The sequence below is a fragment of the Triturus cristatus genome, chromosome 1_2, assembly GCF_964204655.1.
Source record: "Triturus cristatus chromosome 1_2, aTriCri1.1, whole genome shotgun sequence".
Classification (NCBI taxonomy): Eukaryota; Metazoa; Chordata; class Amphibia; order Caudata; family Salamandridae; genus Triturus; species Triturus cristatus.
The window spans coordinates 586,264,709-586,285,161 of NC_140580.1; the positions used below are offsets into that span (position 1 = coordinate 586,264,709).

The 20,453-nt window shown below is 41.1% G+C and overlaps 1 protein-coding gene across 1 annotated transcript in view; it reads right to left on the reverse strand.

Moving 5' to 3' along the window:
* Positions 1-4,187: 4,187 nt before the first annotated feature.
* LOC146867688 (calcium homeostasis modulator protein 2-like) overlaps positions 4,188-20,453 on the reverse strand; it is a 102,506-nt gene continuing 86,240 nt past the window's right edge. The window contains exon 3 of the mRNA XM_085606691.1: positions 4,188-5,538. Within this exon, the coding sequence (XP_085462817.1) occupies positions 5,122-5,538 (417 nt within the window). The 3' untranslated portion in view covers positions 4,188-5,121. The remainder of the gene's footprint in view (positions 5,539-20,453) is intronic.

A 20,453-nucleotide genomic window follows, 5' to 3' on the forward strand; every position in this document is an offset into this window, starting at 1 on the left:
TTGCTCCCAGGGGAACTACACCAACGTTGCTTGTCTTGTCTGTCAGTCTTCTGTGTGGGACCTTGTCAAAGGCCTTACTGAAATCCGGGCAGGTCACTCTCGTCCATGACGTGAATCCTGAGTTTGGGTTGGGCCACCAGCGTAACTAGAGCCTTTCAAATAGCTTTAATTAATAGAACAGAATCACAAGAAAATGACAATTTGTCAGTGTTGCCACGTTGAAATTCAGCTCATCACACAGACCCTTTGCAACTGCATCACTCAAACTACTCGAATAACACCAATAAACATACATTAGAAAGCATTTACATACTTTGAGGTAACATTGTAAATACAATTTCTGTTTAGGGATGATCAGTCATGTATTAGAATTCCATGTGAACTGTCTACATGAACAGTTTTGTTGTTCTAAGGTCTTTCACTATGCTGCAACACTGAATGTTTTTGCCAGAGTTTGTTATGCTGTGAGGTACCTGTCTAATTTCTTTTTACCTTTTTTATTCTTTTTTATTTTGGTACTTCTGTGCCTCTCTGCCTCTTTTCTTTATGTTTTGGCAAAAATGGTGTGCTGAGTGGCACAATGTCTTTGGAAGGGGTGAGTTGCAAGCCAGATGTTTTTGTTGTTGTCTACGTAGCCCATCTCCGTCCTTTTTAATTTCTTTCTAAAGTTATTTACTAGAATTTCCCATTAGCTTGCTTCTTTTTTTTTTCTTACGGGTGGAGACTGTGGTGCCCCTTGCTGTATTATGCCATTCTTTTTAGGTCAAGACTGGGCAGCGCATGTGCTAGTCTGCTAGGCATGCTGTATACAGGTAGGGACTTGAAGCTCTGCTCATTTTCCACCCATCTTTTCCATTAGCTCCTGTTACTGTCCTTTCTAAATGGTTGCTTTTGATTCATGAACAGGCTTAGCAGTCCCGCTTTAGTAGTGCCGTTTCAACATTTGTAACCTCTCATGAGGACTGGCCATTTTACATGTGTTGTCACACGTTATGTTTTGTTTACAGTTTGCGAGCACTATTTTCTCTAATGGTTTCCTCCTATTGTAGGCACTACATGCTTTCCTACAAGGGAGCCCGCTTTGCCCCCAGGTGCCGCGCTTTAGGTTTCAGCACAGTGGCCGCTTTTACATTTTTATTACCAATGGCGGCCAGCTTGCACCTTTACATCTACATTATTTTTTTTATTTGGTAGCGCAGCACGCTTTAACTATAGCGGCCATGCACCTATTTTTTTGCCTGGAGAAGCAGCCAATGGTGACTGCACACCTTTTTATATCCAGTAAGTGCCCCTCACCTCTCATGGAGACGGTCTTGGCCACATGGGGCAGCTGCTGCTTATCTCTGATTGGATGTGGCATTCTATCCAAAGGAGAGGGGGCGGGGGCTGTCACTACTTTGTCCTTTACGATCAGACACACCACAGCTTCAAAGGAGCCTCCCTTCCTGCATCAATCAAACCTTTCCCCGCTGAGTGCTTTTCCAAGACCAAAGCTCTGCCTGGTACGCTGACTTCAAATTTCCCTGTCATGGGAAATGGGGTGTCACAGCAGGAAGATGCCTCCTCGCATTCAACTATTTAATGGAAAGGGGTGGGCCCAGGGTGCAGTTTCACTGTAGTGGTACACAGGGGCTGGCTGTTCTTTTAATTGCCCCTAGCTCTTCATAAAGCATTTACAACCCTTCCCAGACTTGAATGCATTTTTCTTTCATATACGAGGCCTTGACTGCTGTGGTGTAATGGCCAGAGCTGCCAACTTTGGAGCTGGGTCAACCAGGTTCGAGTATCGGCTTTGGTAGAGCTGGGGAACCAGGTTTGAATATCGGCATCGGCTTAACATCCTGTGATTCTGGGCAAATCACTTAATCTCCCCGTGCCTACCAAAAATACATGTGTCCTTGAGTAATGAAATTGAAAAGAATACAAGAAAAATTAATAAACACAAGGTGCACATTTAGACATAACCTACCTATAAAAGACATAACCAAAGAAAGAGGAAAACGGCACAGAAACGGAAAGGAAAAATATATTAATACTATGATGCAATCAGTAATTCCAAAAATTACTTAATGACAGTATGAGAAATGGCACACCTGAGATAACCTCAAAAAGCAAACTTGTTATGGGGTGGGATGGTGAGGGCTGACGCAAAAAATGTTGCAATTGAATAACGTCCTCTAATAGAAGCATTATATATAAAAAAAACGAAACTAAAAGTTTGAGCTACTGGCGTTGCAAATAATAATCCATGGGCAATAGCTCCAACTTTCAGTAATGTGAGACCTATTGCATTGCAAATGTTTGTTTTACATTCTCTCAGCCATTTCTAAGCCTACATCTGCTGTGCTTTTTTGTTCTGCAATGAGTTACAAGCTAGAAAATGTCCTGTGACGAATAGTGCACAGCAGGAAAGCTGCATCCCAAGTTTTTTAAGGACGAAATAAGCATTGTTGTAAAAGAGATACTAAATACAAACTCCACAAGAACCTTAAGGTGTCTTTCTATCATAATTTGCAGCTTAATAATTTTTTATTTCAACCAGTTTTATTGAAATTTTAAATAAAACAGAAAATAGATAATGCAATTTCTGTTAGATTCAACAGCAAATATTGAGGAGTGAATGAGCTATGACAATAAGAGATAAATAATATTGCATAACATATATGCAGGAAGGCTGAATACATTCGTATGAGGAGTCGTAAGAACAATTATGAAGGATAACAATGCTGAGTGAGTAGCTCTTTGAAAGGTTTTCAAATAAGTCTCCGTACTTAAGTGTATTGTGTAATAACTAGGATAGATGAACAGAAATAGTAAGGAGAGAAGTGCATAGTGTGAAAACAAGAGATGAAAGAAGATATATGGAAGGGGGAAGGTAAGAAAGTGGACCGGTTTAGGTAGATTGACAGGTACAATGGCGAAAGCACGATAAAAGTGGTATAATTCATCAGGGAAACAACCTCTTCATAGAACTGTACATTGGAACACCCCTTAGGTTGGTTTGGATTTCTGTAGATAAACATCAAATGAATCCCATAACCGGCATGAGCTAGACATGTTGTGTAATTTTTATACATCATGTTGTTGGCACTTCTGGTAAAGCATAACATATTCCACCATTTATTGAATGGGATTTATGATGTGGATTTCCATTTTGATAGAATAGTTGTTGTTCCAAGTGAAAGCATCAAATCTAGTGATAACCAATATTTTTCAGGCAGTTGCAAGGGGAATGGATTGTCGAAAAGTTTGGCAGCTTAATAGTTTTGACACAGTCCATTAGATGGGTGACACAATTGTGCAAGAGGAGAAATCAGTCGAGTGAGTCTTTTTTTAATAATATTTTGCAAAATGCTATGGAAATATCTGTCTTGTGTGTCAGGGCCTTAAGGCATGCCAAGTGTTTTTCGGTGAGCATCCAAGTTGTTTTATAGTTAATGTAAGAGTGGACACAAACGATTAATATTTCATTGCCTTTCCACTGATCTGCTCAATAGTAACAAAAATATTTCTGCCTCAATTAATACCAAATTTCAGGCAGTGAGATCTCATGTGGAAATTACCTTTGTTAGACGGTATAAAACGATTGTTCATATGTGCTGTGCTTTTTGTACTAAATAATCACTGAATTACATTAAAAAAGAGTATCAGATCAATTCACTTCAATGAATGACACTAATACACTGTTACTCAATTTGTTACAAAATTGCAACACTGACAATTTAGATAAGCTAGAATGATGACAAACAATTAAATTTACACAAAGCAATGCACATTTAAGTCAATACAATGTGAATAAGGATACTTTTCTAAAATTCCACTCTCGTATCAATCCATGGAGCGGCTCAAAGTGCATGTGCTTTGAGAAAGGCATTTTTACGTAGATTCAAATTCCCTTTTCATTGTAAATTGTATAATTGATATGGAGAAGCACCTTACGTGTAAATGCAAGTTTAATTCATTTCAAATTGAGAACATACCAGATTTATGTGCCTATATGTGGAAATTTAAAGTAAACCTACGAAATTACAAAAAAAGGTTCAAGTGGCCAAATATTGTAAACTGATTAAAACTCAAGGCCGGACCAGGAAGGGGGAGAACTGATATGTTTTGCAAGCTGTCAGAATTGCTCTATATCTGTGCTTTGTCATTTACAGTATGGGAAAATACGATCTTACAGTCTCTCCAACTCTTCAAAAAGAACGCTATTTCTTTATTGGCTTTTTAATACAAACATTATCAAAAGTGTTTTTTTTTTAATCGGGTTCAGTGCATTTTTCATACATGTATCATAGAGGACCACAAGCAAAAATAAAATCCCAAAATTGGGATCCTCGCGACAAGATTTAAAACTACAAACATGAAAGTAAAAAATGGCCCATTAGCACCTATCTTCCTTCACCACTTCAATATCTCTTTTTGTGTAAATATCTTTGTAATGGACATATGTAGGGAGCATAAAAGTCCAAAGTAATGCCTTTTTGTGAACAAGGCACGTACTTTCTATTTGAAATGGTGAGAAGCCGTGCTGCTCCGTGAGAATTCACTAAGAAAAAAAAAAGATTTTTGCAATTAAATTTTATGGTAAACCAAAAAAGATGTGTCTATTCCTACTGAGAACAGCAACTAATTTCTTAAAGTATAGTTCAGGCAGTTCTAAAACTTGCATTGTTTGAATTCAAAATATATGCTATAATAATTTCTTTGTCGTACGTTGTCTATTTTTCATCTCTATGGCTGTCAACTGTATGTAGAAAGGAAAGGGACATTCATTCTTGACTTTTTGCCATGTATCCCTGATTGATAACACAGACACTGATTTCAGACTTGTCATTAGCGCTCATGGCGGAAACAACCTCTGTATGCGACTGGGCTTCAAGAACATTAAATAATGAATGCCAAATTCTTAACAATCGAACATAAACATGAAACCTGACTTGTTTGATTTATTTTGACTCTTGATCTATTCTCATCTGATTCCGTTGCCGAGGATTGTGGTGCAATTTTGTTAAACCTTAATTTAGAATCAAGTGTTGGATTTGCTGCACATGGCAATTCCTGGAAAGTGTACCGAGTATATTGTTAATTTTCAGTGGTGGATCCGCACTGTTATAGGTTTTTTCATACGGCAAGGAGTGCAGTTTCCTTGTACTCTAGGTCTGTCCCATTTCCCATGAGCCCTTTTGCCCACTTATGGAGTCGGCTGTACAGTGGGATGCCATTTTTTTCTCTGTAGAGGTAAACTCCAGTGATGGCGTTCCATTGCGGGCTTGATTGGACCTCGTTCAGTGGATTTTCTTGGATCAGCTCCTTCTCATCTTTATCCAGAGCCACAAAGCCAAAGAACTGCTTGACGTTACTGGCAGCTAGGATCTTCGCATGCACATTGGCCGTGCGACTGAACAGCTCACTCTCAGTAGAGCGATACTGCGACCAATAAGCTTCCTGATGGTAGCCCAGCGGAGAAGAACACCGCTGCAAGCACTTAACAAGGAAGACCGCAACTGCAACCGCTGCAAGAAGCATCCATCCAATGAGCTGTAAGAGGAACAACCACATATTCGGTTAGATAAACGAAAATCTCTCCAAATCATTCTTGTCATCTAAACATCCTCTCCTACTGAACTACATCGTGAATAGCAGCTTTATTACTAGGATTCTTTTTTGCAAAGTGCAATAATTAGTGTTAAAGCGTCAATTTTCTACTTAGTTTTTCTCCAAATGATCCTTAATCAGTCTTTCTATATATGATTCAAGTTTGCATTTGTATAAATATGGATTTTGGATGCTTGTACTGTCCCTATCAGAGGTAATGTATTGAGGAGTTTACAACCACATTAAATACTAGAGTGTCTTATGTGCAATACATGGATCCAAAGCACCAGCATTCTATCATTAGCCATGCAGGATACCCTTTCCAACTCTATTTGTGAGAAGATGATTATTTCTTCTCTTGACGGCTAGGAGACTAGTGAGTACAATGGAACACTTATGAGTTAAAGATTACATTTTTATGCAAAAAACCTAGGTTCTTTCTCATGGCCTAGCACCATCATTATTTGAAATGTATTCGGAATTTACTTGTAGGGGTACACCCACAGACTATCATAGATACTAAAGGGCCTATTATCAAACTGCATTTTTTAGTACAATATGACTAATATAGTACTCCAAAATGCTAATCACAAATCTGAGTGTAAATCTCCACCTCCCCCATCTGTGCTATAATGAGACAGTAGAATAGCAGAAATGTTGTGGGCTCTCGAGCAAGGAAGGAAAATATCCCTTCGACTGTTGTTGAAATAGTAAAATACAACAATTATCATGGTTCAATGGCCTCCTCAGGGCTCTGGGCCGCGGTACCATTGCACATACTGCACCAATGGTAGCTACTCCACAGTGGGGAGATCCTCACACTTGTAAGTTTACTTTTTAGTAGTAAATGTGGGAAGGAAAACAGTAGCAAATTACTCCAGCTCAGAGCTGGATTAAGGCCAGCACCGCACATGGCCATCTACTGGTACTTCAACACCCTGTCATAGTATATACAAATTAATATAACTTAATGTTAAAATAATATAAAACATTAATATTTATTATTTATCAAAAAGTTTAACACATTTCTTTGAATAAAAAAATGTATAAATTAATGTAACATACATTTTTATCACTATAAAATATGTATTTTTGTTTTTTTCAGAAAAGGAAACCTATTTTTGTAAATCTTTTTTATGGAAAAAAAGCAATAAAACATGAACATTGAATTGCAACCATAGTAGCATCACAGCACTATAAAGTATCCACTGATGTACAATGAGTCTTGGAACTCTTCCCCTCCCTCCACCCGACCCTGCAGCAAGACATCAGAGACCATCACCAGTAGGCAGCCCCAAACAAAGGAAACCAGAGTCAGTTGGAGCAGTCAATGTACAAATACCACCTCTGAAGTCGTTCCATTTCCCCCAAATTTTGGCCCATTTTTTGGGACGGCCACTTCCTTCACAGATATCCCTCTCTGCCAACATGCACCAATCCATATCTTTTCCCTAGGCGCTCAGACGGGGCACCAGGGTGGCATTCCATGCATGCATGAAGTTGTGCTTCACCACTATTAACCCGAATGTCATATAGATTTGGTTCATGTGGCAGAGATCCGTGGCCTCCCAAACATTGAGTAGGCATCATTTCGTGGAGGCCTCCTCATTGCCCCCAAACAGTTCTTTCAGGCATGCAATCACAGTACTCTAGGTGTGTTGAATGGCAGAGCACTCCCAGACCCTGTGGAAAAACGTCCCCTCTAGGTTGCAACTACGGTGACACGATGAGGTTGATGCCGTGCCCATCCATGCCATGGTGGTATTTGCAAAGTAGCTGCGATGTTGGATTTTTAATTGTACGGGGCGGAACCTGACTCTAATAGCCACTTCCCATGGGGACACCAGTGACTCCAACCATTCCTCAACTTCTATCCCCTTTGGATCTCTGTCCCACTGCTCTTGTAGCCTAGCCAGGGCATCGGGCTGATTGTTGAGCAATTTACAATATGTGAGGGAAATGGATTCCTTAGGCATGTATTTGTCTTGAAGACGATCTCAAACAGGGAGGTTTCAGGGAGCTCCTCCCCTCTTGGCACCATTGTTTGGAGCGTTTGATGGATTTGCAGGTACCTATATGACTCTGTTGGTGCCATTTGGTATTCCTGTTGTAGCTCCGCGAATGGGATGAACCCCTGTTTGCATAGGTTGGCCACTTTGAAGAGACCAATGAAATCCCATTAAATTCCTGTTGCTTTCCCAGCATCTTTAGCAATGCGTCACCCCAGAGGGGGAAGCCGATGTAAGTTTGCCTCTCCATCCTAAGGCCTGGAGCACCAAGTGCCAGATGGTGAGTGTGGTTGCTGTAATGATTGGAAAGGTTTTGGGGCATTACATGCCGTATAATGCCCTGAGGTAACCCTTCTGGATGTATGGTCAAGATGACAGGCTGATTCCCCCACCAGGAGATAGGCCCACTGTTTAACTGTGATAAGCTGCGCTGCCCAGTAGTACTTTTATATATCAGGGAGGGCGATGCCACCATTGTACCATCCCCTTGTCAATTTTTGGAGAGCAATACGAGCAGGTCCCCATTTCAAAGTAGTGTACGGATTTCCTTGTCAACGGCATGAAAAAAGGAGGACAGGACCAGGTAAAGTGTGTTGTGAAGTACATATAAAAGCAGAGCAGTGCCATGATTTTAAACAGGGTGACTTTCCCCAAGAGTGACAAGGGCAGAGTCCTCCAGTGTTGTATGTCGCTTCAGAGGTGGCTCCAGGTTTTTTCCTAAGAAAGTCTCTGGGTCTGCTGTAATGCTGATCCCTAAATATCGGAACCCCCTGACTGCAACTTTAGCCCTGCAGTCTTGCGGCAATAGTGGGGCTTCCCCATGAAGGAGGGAAATAAGGGATTTTTTCTAATCGAACTGTTGCCAAGGGAAACCTTTGGGCACTGCTGCAGTATGTCACAGGTACGACACAGAAGTTACATATATAATCTATGGCAATGCAAGTTGTATTTAGATCAGTTACATATAACTTGTGAATTTCAGTGGTGTTCTTAGTTTTAAAACAGTAGTGTTTTTTTCAGTACATTTCCAAGATACTTTTTTTTAACATGAGATAAATTCTTACTACCTTACGTGTGTTAAACTCCACTTTAACCTTTTGTTTGTTTCGGTATATTTCTCTGTTTTAAAAAAAATGTAATGTAAAATCTGATTATCATATATCTACGGCCAATACCCTGCCAAGTACGGCCACATGTCATGAGCAAAGAGAAGGATTGCCCCCTTGTATTGTTTATTTGTGTTTAGGACTCTGGGATCAAGTCCCCGAGCCCAATAATGGAGGCCACAAAATTTCTCATGCTCAATCAGAGCACTCAGTCCCACAACAGCACCTGTGCTCACGCTCGAGTGACCCATCAGAATGCTTGTTTTTAATGTCTTTTCCTCACAGGAGTCCCGCAACAAGTGAGATTGCTATCTTTTAACCCTTAATCTCTCTAAAACGGGTGAAAAGATTTACACCACTTTGCAAAAAGGACACTTTCTAGGTAAATATCTAGCTTTCTGAGCAAGTTGGTGTGCTCTTGTTTAGCTTTTTTTGTGTATCTTTGTTTAATTTTCTCTACGGAAATTCATGGGAGAGAAGTGTTTTTGGACCCCCTCTTTTCTCAGCCCTGGCTGGAAAATTGTTTGTAAAGTTTATGAAGATTTGTCAAACAACAACAAAGTTATGAGCAAAACAAAAAACGCTCTTCCTATGGAAACTCTTACTTATGTATAAATACACAGTGCTGACCACACTATGCAAAATATATCAGTGAAAAAAACAAAGGTTAAAATAACGTTACAGTTAGGTGAAAATGTCAGTTAAAACATAACATTTAAAAAAAAAAAAAAACTAGAATTCACTTTTTTAAGTTAACTGAAGCAACTATAAGTTGCACCCATACTATGCAGTATTGTCATCCATGATGTCATCATTAATGTTATCAATGATGTCATGGAATATGTCATGAGAGAAGTACTATGTGAGGTCATAAGTAGTGCATGGCAAGTTCATGGCATGAGTTCTAGTTTAGTTATCCATAACCAGTGAATTCCAGTGTTTTTTAAAGTTTAAAATGCTACATTTTAACAGAAAGAGGCAATTTCTTTTGTACAATGTATAAAATACAGTATGACTGTTCACTTTAGTAATAACCAATATTACAGACAACTGATACACAGGTTAAACAATATTTTTTTAAGAACCTAATCGTAATACTTAGAACACACCACAAAGACCAGCAATTTATAGTCAACAACTGAAAATTGTATTGTATTAATATTATTGCAAAAGACTGTCAATAAAACAATACAATACACAACAATAAGGTGATTGAAGTGCAAGAAAAGTGACTTGTGGTGATAGGTGAAAAAAGTGCTGTACATATACTACATGAAATGGATAACATAAAAAAGGGTTATGTTGAACTGTCCATTATTTCAAGCATGAATACACGTCCGTATGATTTTTATGATTAAGTCAGGGAAGCTGCATGGATTTGTCTGGTTGCAACGTCGACATTTCGACCCTAGGTCAGAGCGCAACTTATTCTGCGTCACACTCGGGTCTTCATCAGGACAAGGAGTGTGGATAGACAAATGTAGACAGCCACACGGATGTACAGGCCGTGAGGTCCTGTTGGGTGAGTGGGAAAATCCAGTTGTGGATAGCAGACCTACACTAGGTGGTTGTGGTCTAGAAAGTAAATGGACGCAGGTAATTAGAGAGGCAAGCGTGAGTCCTGCTTAACAAACAATGACAGCATAAATTATGCCATTAAAAAGAAGTATTCTAATAATTGGTGCCACATACATCTGATTACGACCGTAGTAGACCCCGTAGCTAGAGGGGACTAACAGACACAATTAATCACAAGAAGTGGACGTCAAACTGATGCGCCTGATAGGCTGTGGTACGTGCATCTGACCGAGGCTGCAAAAGGAGTTATGACTTGATGCAGCTCCACAATACAGTGACAAGGGGTGAGCAATTCGAAAGGTCACAGGCCTGGCTCAGTCACTGAAGGGCCAATCAAAAGGAGGAACGAGGCATACTCATAGAGAAGATAAGGTACCGCGGTAAATGGCAATGCATATGCAATAATTAGGCACAGTCACTAAGGGGTCAATTGAGAGAAAGGAACGAGGCGTACTTGTGGAGAAGACAAGGCACCGTGTGGTAGCATATCAGGCCCTGGGTCTGGAACCCATATGTTTGTGGGATTGGAATTAGTGTAGTAAATCTGCCCCCCCCATATAATCACTTTATCCAATGTTTGTAGCACTGGAATTAGAATAGTAAATCTGACCCCCATTAATTCATATGGTTGGTGTTGCACTGACCCTTCTTGGGGCACCACGAGGAACAACAAATATAAATAAAAAGCCCTCGCTGAGCATTATGGGGTGTTCCCTGATGGTAGCAGTGACTATGACATGAGCGGAGTAGGTGGTCATACATTTTTTTGTCGTTCAGATGCCCCAGTCCCACCCGGAACACTTAGCAACTCTAACCAACATTGCCGGATGGAACCCCCGTTTTCTAGTATTCACACAATTAACAAAATGCCTCCATAGACTTTAATGGGAGTCGCATCCTTTTTACACCTCAAACACCTTCCAAAAAAGAGTTTGCGCTCTATTCATCTTAACAGGATTACTATCTTAAAGATGTTTCAGAACTCGCATTGTTGAGTCCAGTGGTTGACAGGTATATATTTGCCACAACCCTCCATAATTTGATAAAATCCACTGCACACATTCCTGAGATGAGCACAACGCCATAAAATCTTAGAGCCATGCTTACAATCCCATCTTCAGTGAAGTTCTAGAAATAAACATTCACACCTTATAAATGTCCTTGTTACAAAGAATTTCGAATTTGTCAATAGCACTGTATTAAACCTATTTGCCCAAATACCTAAGCGTGGATAAACTTGCCAACAGAAGCTTTTGCAACAGGCTTTTGCTTTAAGTCACAATCAAGTGTGCTCAGATTTTATCCTGTTTAACATTGAGTATTAATTGCACTGGTTTTTACACTATGCAGCATGTTACTTGCGTCCATGGCTTAAGTTATCTCCAATTTATGCACCCACACATGTACACACAGTAACTCTATGCTGCATATGACCATAGTCCCTTTACTAACAACTTTTATTTTTAAAATGATATAAGATTTTATGGAGTAATGTGAATAGCAGTATCATCAGTAACATCATCACTGATGTCATGTGTGATTTTATCAATGAAGCAATTTAAAATGTTGTGAGTGATGTAATATGTGAGTGAGGTCATAAGAAGTGCCGAATGGCACAAGTTAAAGTTAATTCACTAAACTATACCAGGTGAATTTCGGTGTTTCTTTGGTTTTCAATTGTTAGTTCTTATCTCACTTCAACACCTACCTATAGTGTCACTGTAACCCTTGGTTTTCTCAGTGAATCTATGTTATTTTTATAACTTCCTCCCAAACACGGGAACATGCAAATGAAATATGCCACACAGCTCTGGATTGTATGTATTTATTCCTCCACTTACAGTTCACTGTCCATACCCCGCTAGGCACCGCGCTGGGACACTCATGAGTAGCTGTGCGCGTCACAAATTCATATAACATAACATAACAATGTCAAACAACTCTTCTGATTATGTCATAACCATTTATACCCACACTTTAACACCTCCTAGCACGTAACATAACTTCTCTTGAGTCCGCCCATAACTGTAAGGGTCCTAGCACACATAGTCTCACAACTCTACAATTGTGATTAGTAGAGCATACACCCACCCCACAGACAACCTGTTCCCACCCCCACTGCACACTGTCTTTGGCCAGGGGGCTGGCTGTAGGACCTGGGCCCCTAGCCAGGCCTTGTGTCCAAACCCCACAGGCACCCAACTCCCTGCTGTGCATGGCCTTCAGCCATGCACAGCATTGGTTTGGCCTGCGCCCAAAACACTGTAGACAGTCAAGCCCAGTGCACACTGCCTATTTCCTGCACTGCCTTTAGAGGGTTGGCCACAAAGCCAGGCCTGCGGACAACTCTGTTCCCACCCTCCCATGGGCACCCAACCCCTCCCGATCTGCACAGCCTTCACGGCATACAGTGGTGATGGTGGTGGGTTATGTCATTGTGAACAGCATATGGCCTGCAAAATAGTGGTTAGCTACAGGGTCTGATCTGTGACCCCAGACCCTTCGATTTTTCAGCACCAGTACCACATCACTAATGGGGTTACTCTGCCTGCCCTCCATGCCCCATTATGTGACTTTTGATGTTTCTTTTTCAGAACTAAGCCCTGTGATGGCTGCCACAACATTTTCTCCATGTTGGTGTATCCAGCCAATCTCGCAATGCCCATCCACATCAAGTAGGCCAATCCAAGCATATTTGGGTGCCAATGGTCCAGATATATGTAGTATTTTATCACCCACCCTGAACACCTTTTTAAATGCTAATTTCTTTTAAAGTGGCTCAACGGATTTAAACCAAATTATTTTTAAAGTACGACTTCTGAGTAAAATTCAAGATTTTTGTCAACTTGGGGTAATTCCGTTCACCTTTTTTTCCGTATTGGAGAGCAAACTTTCCTAGGGGAATTAACATGGGAAATTGCATTTTCTCTTGGCCCCTGCTTGAAGAATCAATAGCATAACTTTTAATCCATGCACCCTAAAAACTCCTAATTACCCCTATTCACTACCCATCTGAACCCCCCCAAAAAATTATATATATATATATATATTTCCCATCAAATGTGGTCTCTAAGCGGGGCACTCTTACTGCCGGTGCAGTGTTGGGATGTCAGACCACGGACCCCAAACAATGATTCACCAAATGGAGACGTATTTTCCTCTTTCTTTATATTGGTGCACAGGCTTTATGGGATATGTAGTTTTTTAGCTAAGTGCTTTTAGTTGAAGATGATAGTCATTTCTTTATTCCATATTGCGCTGTTCATAGAATGTGCTACTGGCCCCCGGACCCTTTCTCCAAACACAATAACGGGCCGCATCGGTGTTTCCAGTTGCAAGGGACCACAGTTCCCCATATTGTGTTAAGGAGCTGGTCCCACGAGAGTGAAGTCGCGCAAGGCACTTTGGAAGTAATTTTGACTTCTGTCTACCAGTGTTTCAAGTACACGTGCGAGAGATTAGTACCTCCCCGCCGATTTCATAGTCTTGTATTGCGATGACAGTCATACACCGGTTGCCGCTGCTTACAAAAACATTTCCCATCAAATGTGGTCTCTAAGCGGCGCACTCTTACTGCTGGTGCAGCGTTGGGATGTCAGACCACGGACCCCAAACAATGATTCACAAAATGGAGACGCTGCACTCCCAGAGGTTTTGGCACACTTCTTTATTCAATTCGCACTCCTTTAGACCCCACGACGCGTTTCGACAACAGTCTTCCTCAAGTGGGTGTGGTCTCTGATAATCGTCTTTTCCTCTTTCTTTATATTGGTGCACAGGCTTTATGGGATATGTAGTTTTTTAGCTAAGTGCTTTTAGTTGAAGATAATAGTCATTTCTTTATTCCATATTGCGCTGTTCATAGAATGTGCTACTGGCCCCCGGACCCTTTCTCCAAACACAATAACGGGCCGCATCGGTGTTTCCAGTTGCAAGGGACCACAGTTCCCCATATTGTGTTAAGGAGCTGGTCCCACGAGAGTGAAGTCGCGCAAGGCACTTTGGAAGTAATTTTGACTTCTGTCTTCCAGTGTTTCAAGTACACGTGCAAGAGATTAGTACCTCCCCGCCGATTTCATAGTCTTGCGCGACTTCACTCTCGTGGGACCAGCGAATTGAATAAAGAAGTGTGCCAAAACCTCTGGGAGTGCAGCGTCTCCATTTGGTGAATCGTATATATATATATATTCACTGAAAAAACCATAGGTTTCACACATGTTATAGTTAGCTGGACATTTTACTGATAAAAAACCATTGAAATTCCCCCGTTATAGTTAGTGCAGGCAACTATAACTCACGCGACCGCAATCCTCTGCTGATGCTAATACTGTATTTAGACACTTATTTGCCCATGTCTTCTTCCATTAAATTTTAGCTATACATATATTACAAATGTTTTTTTTTCATAAAGACACATATGTCATCAGCAGAGGATTGCGGTCGCGTGAGTTATAGTTGCCTGCACTAACTATAACGGGGGAATTTCAATGGTTTTTTATCAGTAAAATGTCCAGCTAACTATAACATGTGTGAAACCTATGGTTTTTTCAGTGAATTTGCAAGGTTTTTTAAATGCTAATTCCTAACTATAACGTGTCTGAAACCTATGGTTTTTTCAGTGAATTTGTACGGTTTTTTAAATGCTAAGTTACTTTACGCCATTCGTGGCGTGCGCGCCCACTTAACGCAGTTCGTTCCGTGCGCGCACAGTGAAGCGCACCGCGCGCCCACTTTACGCAGTTAGTGCCGTGCACGCACGGTGGGCACGCGGTGCGCTACGCGCACCGCGTGCCCACGTTACGCTACATGGGCCATGTACGCACGATGCGCTTCGCGCACCGTGCGCACATGGAGGACATATTATGCGCTTCGTTGTGAAAGGTAATCTTTAGAATTTCTACTACAAAAATATGCCAGGCACAAATGGTGGCCTTCGGGCACCATTTGCACACGGGGTGGGGAGAGTGTGGATAATTTTTTTTAAAAATTGTTTTTTTACCGTAAGCGTAATCGGCGAAATTAAAAAAAAAAAAAAAATTTACTTTTTGGCCTTGGGGGATCTTTGGGGACACCTTCATCAAGGCTAGGTGGTTAGGAGCTGTCTAAACAGCCCCTTTACATGTTTTTTGCCTTTGTTTTTCCACCCCCCCTCAGAGTGCGAGAGAGAAAATGGCGGCCGCCGCTTCCTGGTTTCGACCGATTCGAATGTTTACTAAGATCTAACAGCCAATCAGATTCGCGCTCGCGCACGGCACCGTACACGTACGGTAAGCTTACCGTAAGCGCACGGTAAGCGCACCGTAAGCTGGCTCAGATATATATATATTGATTTAAATGCTATTTTCTCAGGAACTACTGAACAGATTTACACCAGACCTACAAAAGGCACTTCCTTGACCTGAGGACTACCTCTCTGCCAAATTTCAAGTAACTCTGTTCAGCCGTTCAGGCTGTAGCTGTGTCTAAAGGTCCTATGGAAAAATGCATGGGAAAAACGTGTTTTGGGACCCCCCTTTTTTCTCAGCCCCCGCTTGACGAATCCCCCCGAGACTTTCAGGGTAGGAGCGGAGCGTAGCGCCCCACCTATTTTGAAAATTTCGCGAGGATTCGTCGACCGGCGCCAAAGTTATTCCAAATAGAATGTTGCGGATTTCCTATGGTAAGAGGGTCCTAACTATAACTACCTACTGGCGACCGCCAGTAGGTAATACGATCGCCAGTAGATAGTTATAGTTAGGACCGTGTTTCCATAGGAAATCTCAAAATTCTATTTTGAATAACTTTGGCGCCGGTTGACGAATCTTCGCGAAATTTTCAAAACTAATGGGGCGCTCCGCGTTTTCCCCATGCATTTTCCCATAGGATCTTTAGTCGAAGGTACAGCCCGAACGGCTGAACAGAATTACTTGAAATTTGGCAGAGAGGTAGTCCTCAGGTCAGGGATGTGCCTTTTGCATATATGGAGTCAATCTGTTCAGTAGTTCCAGAGAAAATTACAGTAAAAAGCACATACATATCTATAGGCGCGCACCCTAACGTGCGCAAGCGTAATTCTGATTGGTGTTTACATGTCAGTCAACGTTCGAATCGGTCAAAATCAGGAAGTGTCAGCCGCCATTTTGTTTGTTATCAGTGCGAGAGTGGAAAAGGAAGGTGGCGAACGTGAAAAGGGGGCAGGGTAGAGAGTTCCTGACCCCCTAGCCTTTGTCAGGGGGTCCCTGAAGGACCCCGAAGGCAGAAAAAAACATTTACATTTTTTTTTTCCAATCGCGGGGGTGCGCGTGCCCACACGGTGAAAAACCATTAAAAAAAAATAAAAAAACTGTTAATACGTAGTTTATTGTAAAATAAATATATATAAAAAAAATAATACATACATAACTTAGCATTTAAAAAACCGTACAAATTCACTGAAAAAACCATAGGTTTCACACAGGTTATAGTTAGGAATTAGCATTTAAAAAACCTTGCAAATTCACTTAAAAAACCATAGGTTTCACACATGTTATAGTTAGGTGGATATTTCACCCGTAAAACACCAATGAAATTCCCCCGTTATAGTTACTTCAGATAACTATAACTCGCGCGACCGCCACTCTATCACAAGGATGATGTCATCAGTGATGTCAAGAGTGATGCCACTGACCATGTCATGAGTGATGTAATATGTGACGTCATGAGCACAGGATTGCGGGCGCGCGAGTTATAGTTATCTGAAGTAACTATAACGGGGGAATTTCATTGGTTTTTTTACGAGTGAAATATCCACCTAACTATAACGTGTGAAACCTATGGTTTTTTAAAATTTCAATGTGCATCCATTTAGGATTTTAGCGAAGGCACAAACCACAAAGACTATGCGTTTGGCTCATTGGAGTAGCCCATTGGAGGGCGTATAAAAGTGGGTGTGTCAGCAAGCACTTGGTCATGCCGAGCCTCTGAGGAAGGAGCTTTAAGCTCTGAAACGCGTCAGGCTACAATCGGCTTCCTGGCTGTGTTCACGATGGGGAGCTGAGCTTTATTTACCTGAATAAATGCCACACGCTACAAGTCTTCTCTAGAGTGCATCTCTGCCTGGGGGCAAAACGGAGCTTGAATATCTATCTATCTATCTATCTATCTATCTATCTATCTATCTATCTATCTATCTATCTATCTATCTATCTATCTATCTATCTATCTATATATATATATATATATATATATATATATATATATATATATATATAATCTACTGGCGGTCGCCAGTAGATAGTTATAGTTAGGACCGAGTTCCCATAGGAAATCTGAAAATTCTATTTTGAATAACTTAGGCGCCGGTTGACTTATCTTCGTGAAATTTTCAAAACTAATGGGGCGCTCCGCTCAGCTCCTATCCTGAAAGTCTCGGGGTGATTCGTCAAGCGGGGGCTGAGAAAAAAGGGGGGTCCCAAAACGCGTTTTCCCCATGCATTTTCCCATAGGACCTTTAGTCGAAGGTACAGCCCGAACGGCTGAACAGAATTACTTGAAATTTGGCAAAGAGGTAGTCCTCAGGTCAGGCATGTGCCTTTTGCATATATGGTGTCAATCTGTTCAGTAGTTCCTGAGAAAATTGCAGTTAAAAGTACATAAATATCTATATGCGCGCACCGTGCGCCCACCAAATGTCCGCGAGCGTAATTCTGATTGGTGGTTAGATGTCAGTCAACATTCCAATCGGTCGAAATCAGGAAGTGTCGGATGCCATTTTGTGTGTGACAGTAAAAAAGAAAGGTGGAGAACGTGAAAGGGGGCAGGGTAGAGAGTTCCTGACCCCCTAGCCTTTGTCAGGGGGTCCCTGAAGGACCCCGAAGGGTGAAACAAACATTGTATTTTTTTTCAAAAAATCGCGGGGTGCACGCACGGTGCGCGCACCCCCCAGCCGCCATTTTAGAGGCAGAAGAGAGCTAAAAACACAAGTGGAGAACGTGAAAAGGGGGCAGGGTAGAGAGTCCCTGACCCCCTAGGCCGTCTCAGGGGGACAATGAAAGACCCCTAAGGTCCCAAAAAAAACAATAATAATTTTATAAATATTGCGCGGTGCGCGCACGGCGGCAAAAAATCCATAAAAAAAATAGAATCAAAAATCAAGTTGAAGTGTTTAGATGTTGGTTGGCTCTAAAAAGAGCTGTTGTGTTCATTGAGTGTTTTTTTGTACCTACTAGTAAGTAGCGATGCAGAGTCTAAAGTTCAAGAGGAAGACTCTGTTCCCTTCATCTGTGAAATGTACACCGTCTCCTCTATAAATGCCTTGCATGTTGTAACGCAAGTTGTTGTGGTATATAGAACCCATACCATAGTCTCTGAGGAAAGCATAAACAGACTTATTGACGTGCTTTTTTGCTTTCTCAATCTGCGGACAATATTGGTTGGACCAGTTCCACTTTTGCCTTTGGCATATATTAGAATATACAAAGGTAGTTTGTGGAAAAAGTGACATCAATTGCACAAAGGTGTCCTTAACAAGCATTTCCAGACCTACCCCAGTTAAAGTGCCTAGGTCATTTCCACCACAGTGCACAATTATAAGGTCAGGCTGTGGGAGATGTAGAAAGGATTTCACCAAAGGCATTAATTGGTGCCACTTTAACCCTCTCTGACCAATCCATTTAATGTCTACATTTGGCAAAGCAAGGTCTTTCACAATACCTCTTTTTTCTGCATACTTTTCACTCCAGTAGACATAGCTATGACCTACAATCCACACTGTGAACATCTTTCAAGGAGATCTGGATGCACTCAGAAGGTATCTTTCAGTAGAATGGCAATATGAAAAGAAAGATAGTTGTAAAATGGAGGCTTACATACTTTTTTTTAATAAAAAGAACTCATTGGCTGTTTCAGACCATTCAACACTAAAAACTAGGCTGTATGTTTAAATTTTTAAAAGCATGTTTTGTATTGGTTCAGAAAAATGTGTTCCCACAGAAGATTACTTTGGATATGCTGTTAGGTTTTGAAAAGTCAAGTACTCTTGCTCTTTGGATTAGAAACATTGTGTGCTGATCTGTTGCTATGGTAGCAGGCAGAAGTCATGTTGGGGGTAGGAATCATTTGGAAAGGGTTGAAATTTGCAACCAATAGAAATGTGTGTTTCCATTAAAAAAATGTGGGAAGCAATGTGATTTGAAGTTAACATGTATAGGTGTGAAAAAAGAGAGGGAAATTTTGCCATTTAGTGGTTCTGGTGAGAGGAGTACAGCTCAGAGATTCTGGCTCTGATAATCTGCTGTGTGAGTGGCACATTTATTTCTCAACTAACTACTTTTAAAGGTGAGTTATGAATTTGAGAGGGGATGTATGTGGTGTATTTTGATATAAATAATACAAATTTGTTTCTTCTTTTAAAGTTGTGTTTTACATTTTATGTTTTGGAAGATATTTAACTGCCTTGAACTTGTAAGATATTATGGAGTATGTCTTCACCATAAGTTAAGGTGTACTGGTATCACCCAGGAATACTGTTTTGTGCCTAGAATCACATCATGAGTCTGTGTGCACACAGGAATTGTTGTCAGAGATTTAATTTGTGTTGCTCTTGTTCTGTAAGACTTGCACTCGTAGGAAAGGGGCAGCTTGTTTTTTTGAACTGTGATGGTTAGCATTCAGCAGAAATCACTATCTCACAGATGAGAGGCAAATGCTAACACATTTGAAAACAACAGGGTAGATTTTCCTTCCACTCCTGCAATGGGTGAGGTAGCTCCTACATGTTCAAAACTCCAATTAACCCTTACCACAGGTGATCTTACATACATCTCTGCAGTGTTCATACAGTTGTGCAAGCGTCCATGCAGATCTCTCTTGCACCTGACAATACACAGTCTCCAGAAACACACTCTTAGCACACAGCCAGCTGCTTCTCCTACACTCCCATGCTTACTATTCAGCACTGTGTGGTATTTCAGATAGCAGTGTGTAACGCTAACACATTCAACATCACCAAGGCTCATTTCCTTTGCTCTAGTCTAATCACTCACCCAGGTTCCACATGCTCATGGTCTCAAGTAGCTGTTAGGACATGTGCTCTTTTCTGCCTCTCTAAACTATAAGGAAAATGTGTCAGGCTGTTACAGTAATTATCACTTGCTCTACCACAGTAGTAAATGTGCTTTGAAATTGCCAATCAAATATCGTTTTCTGC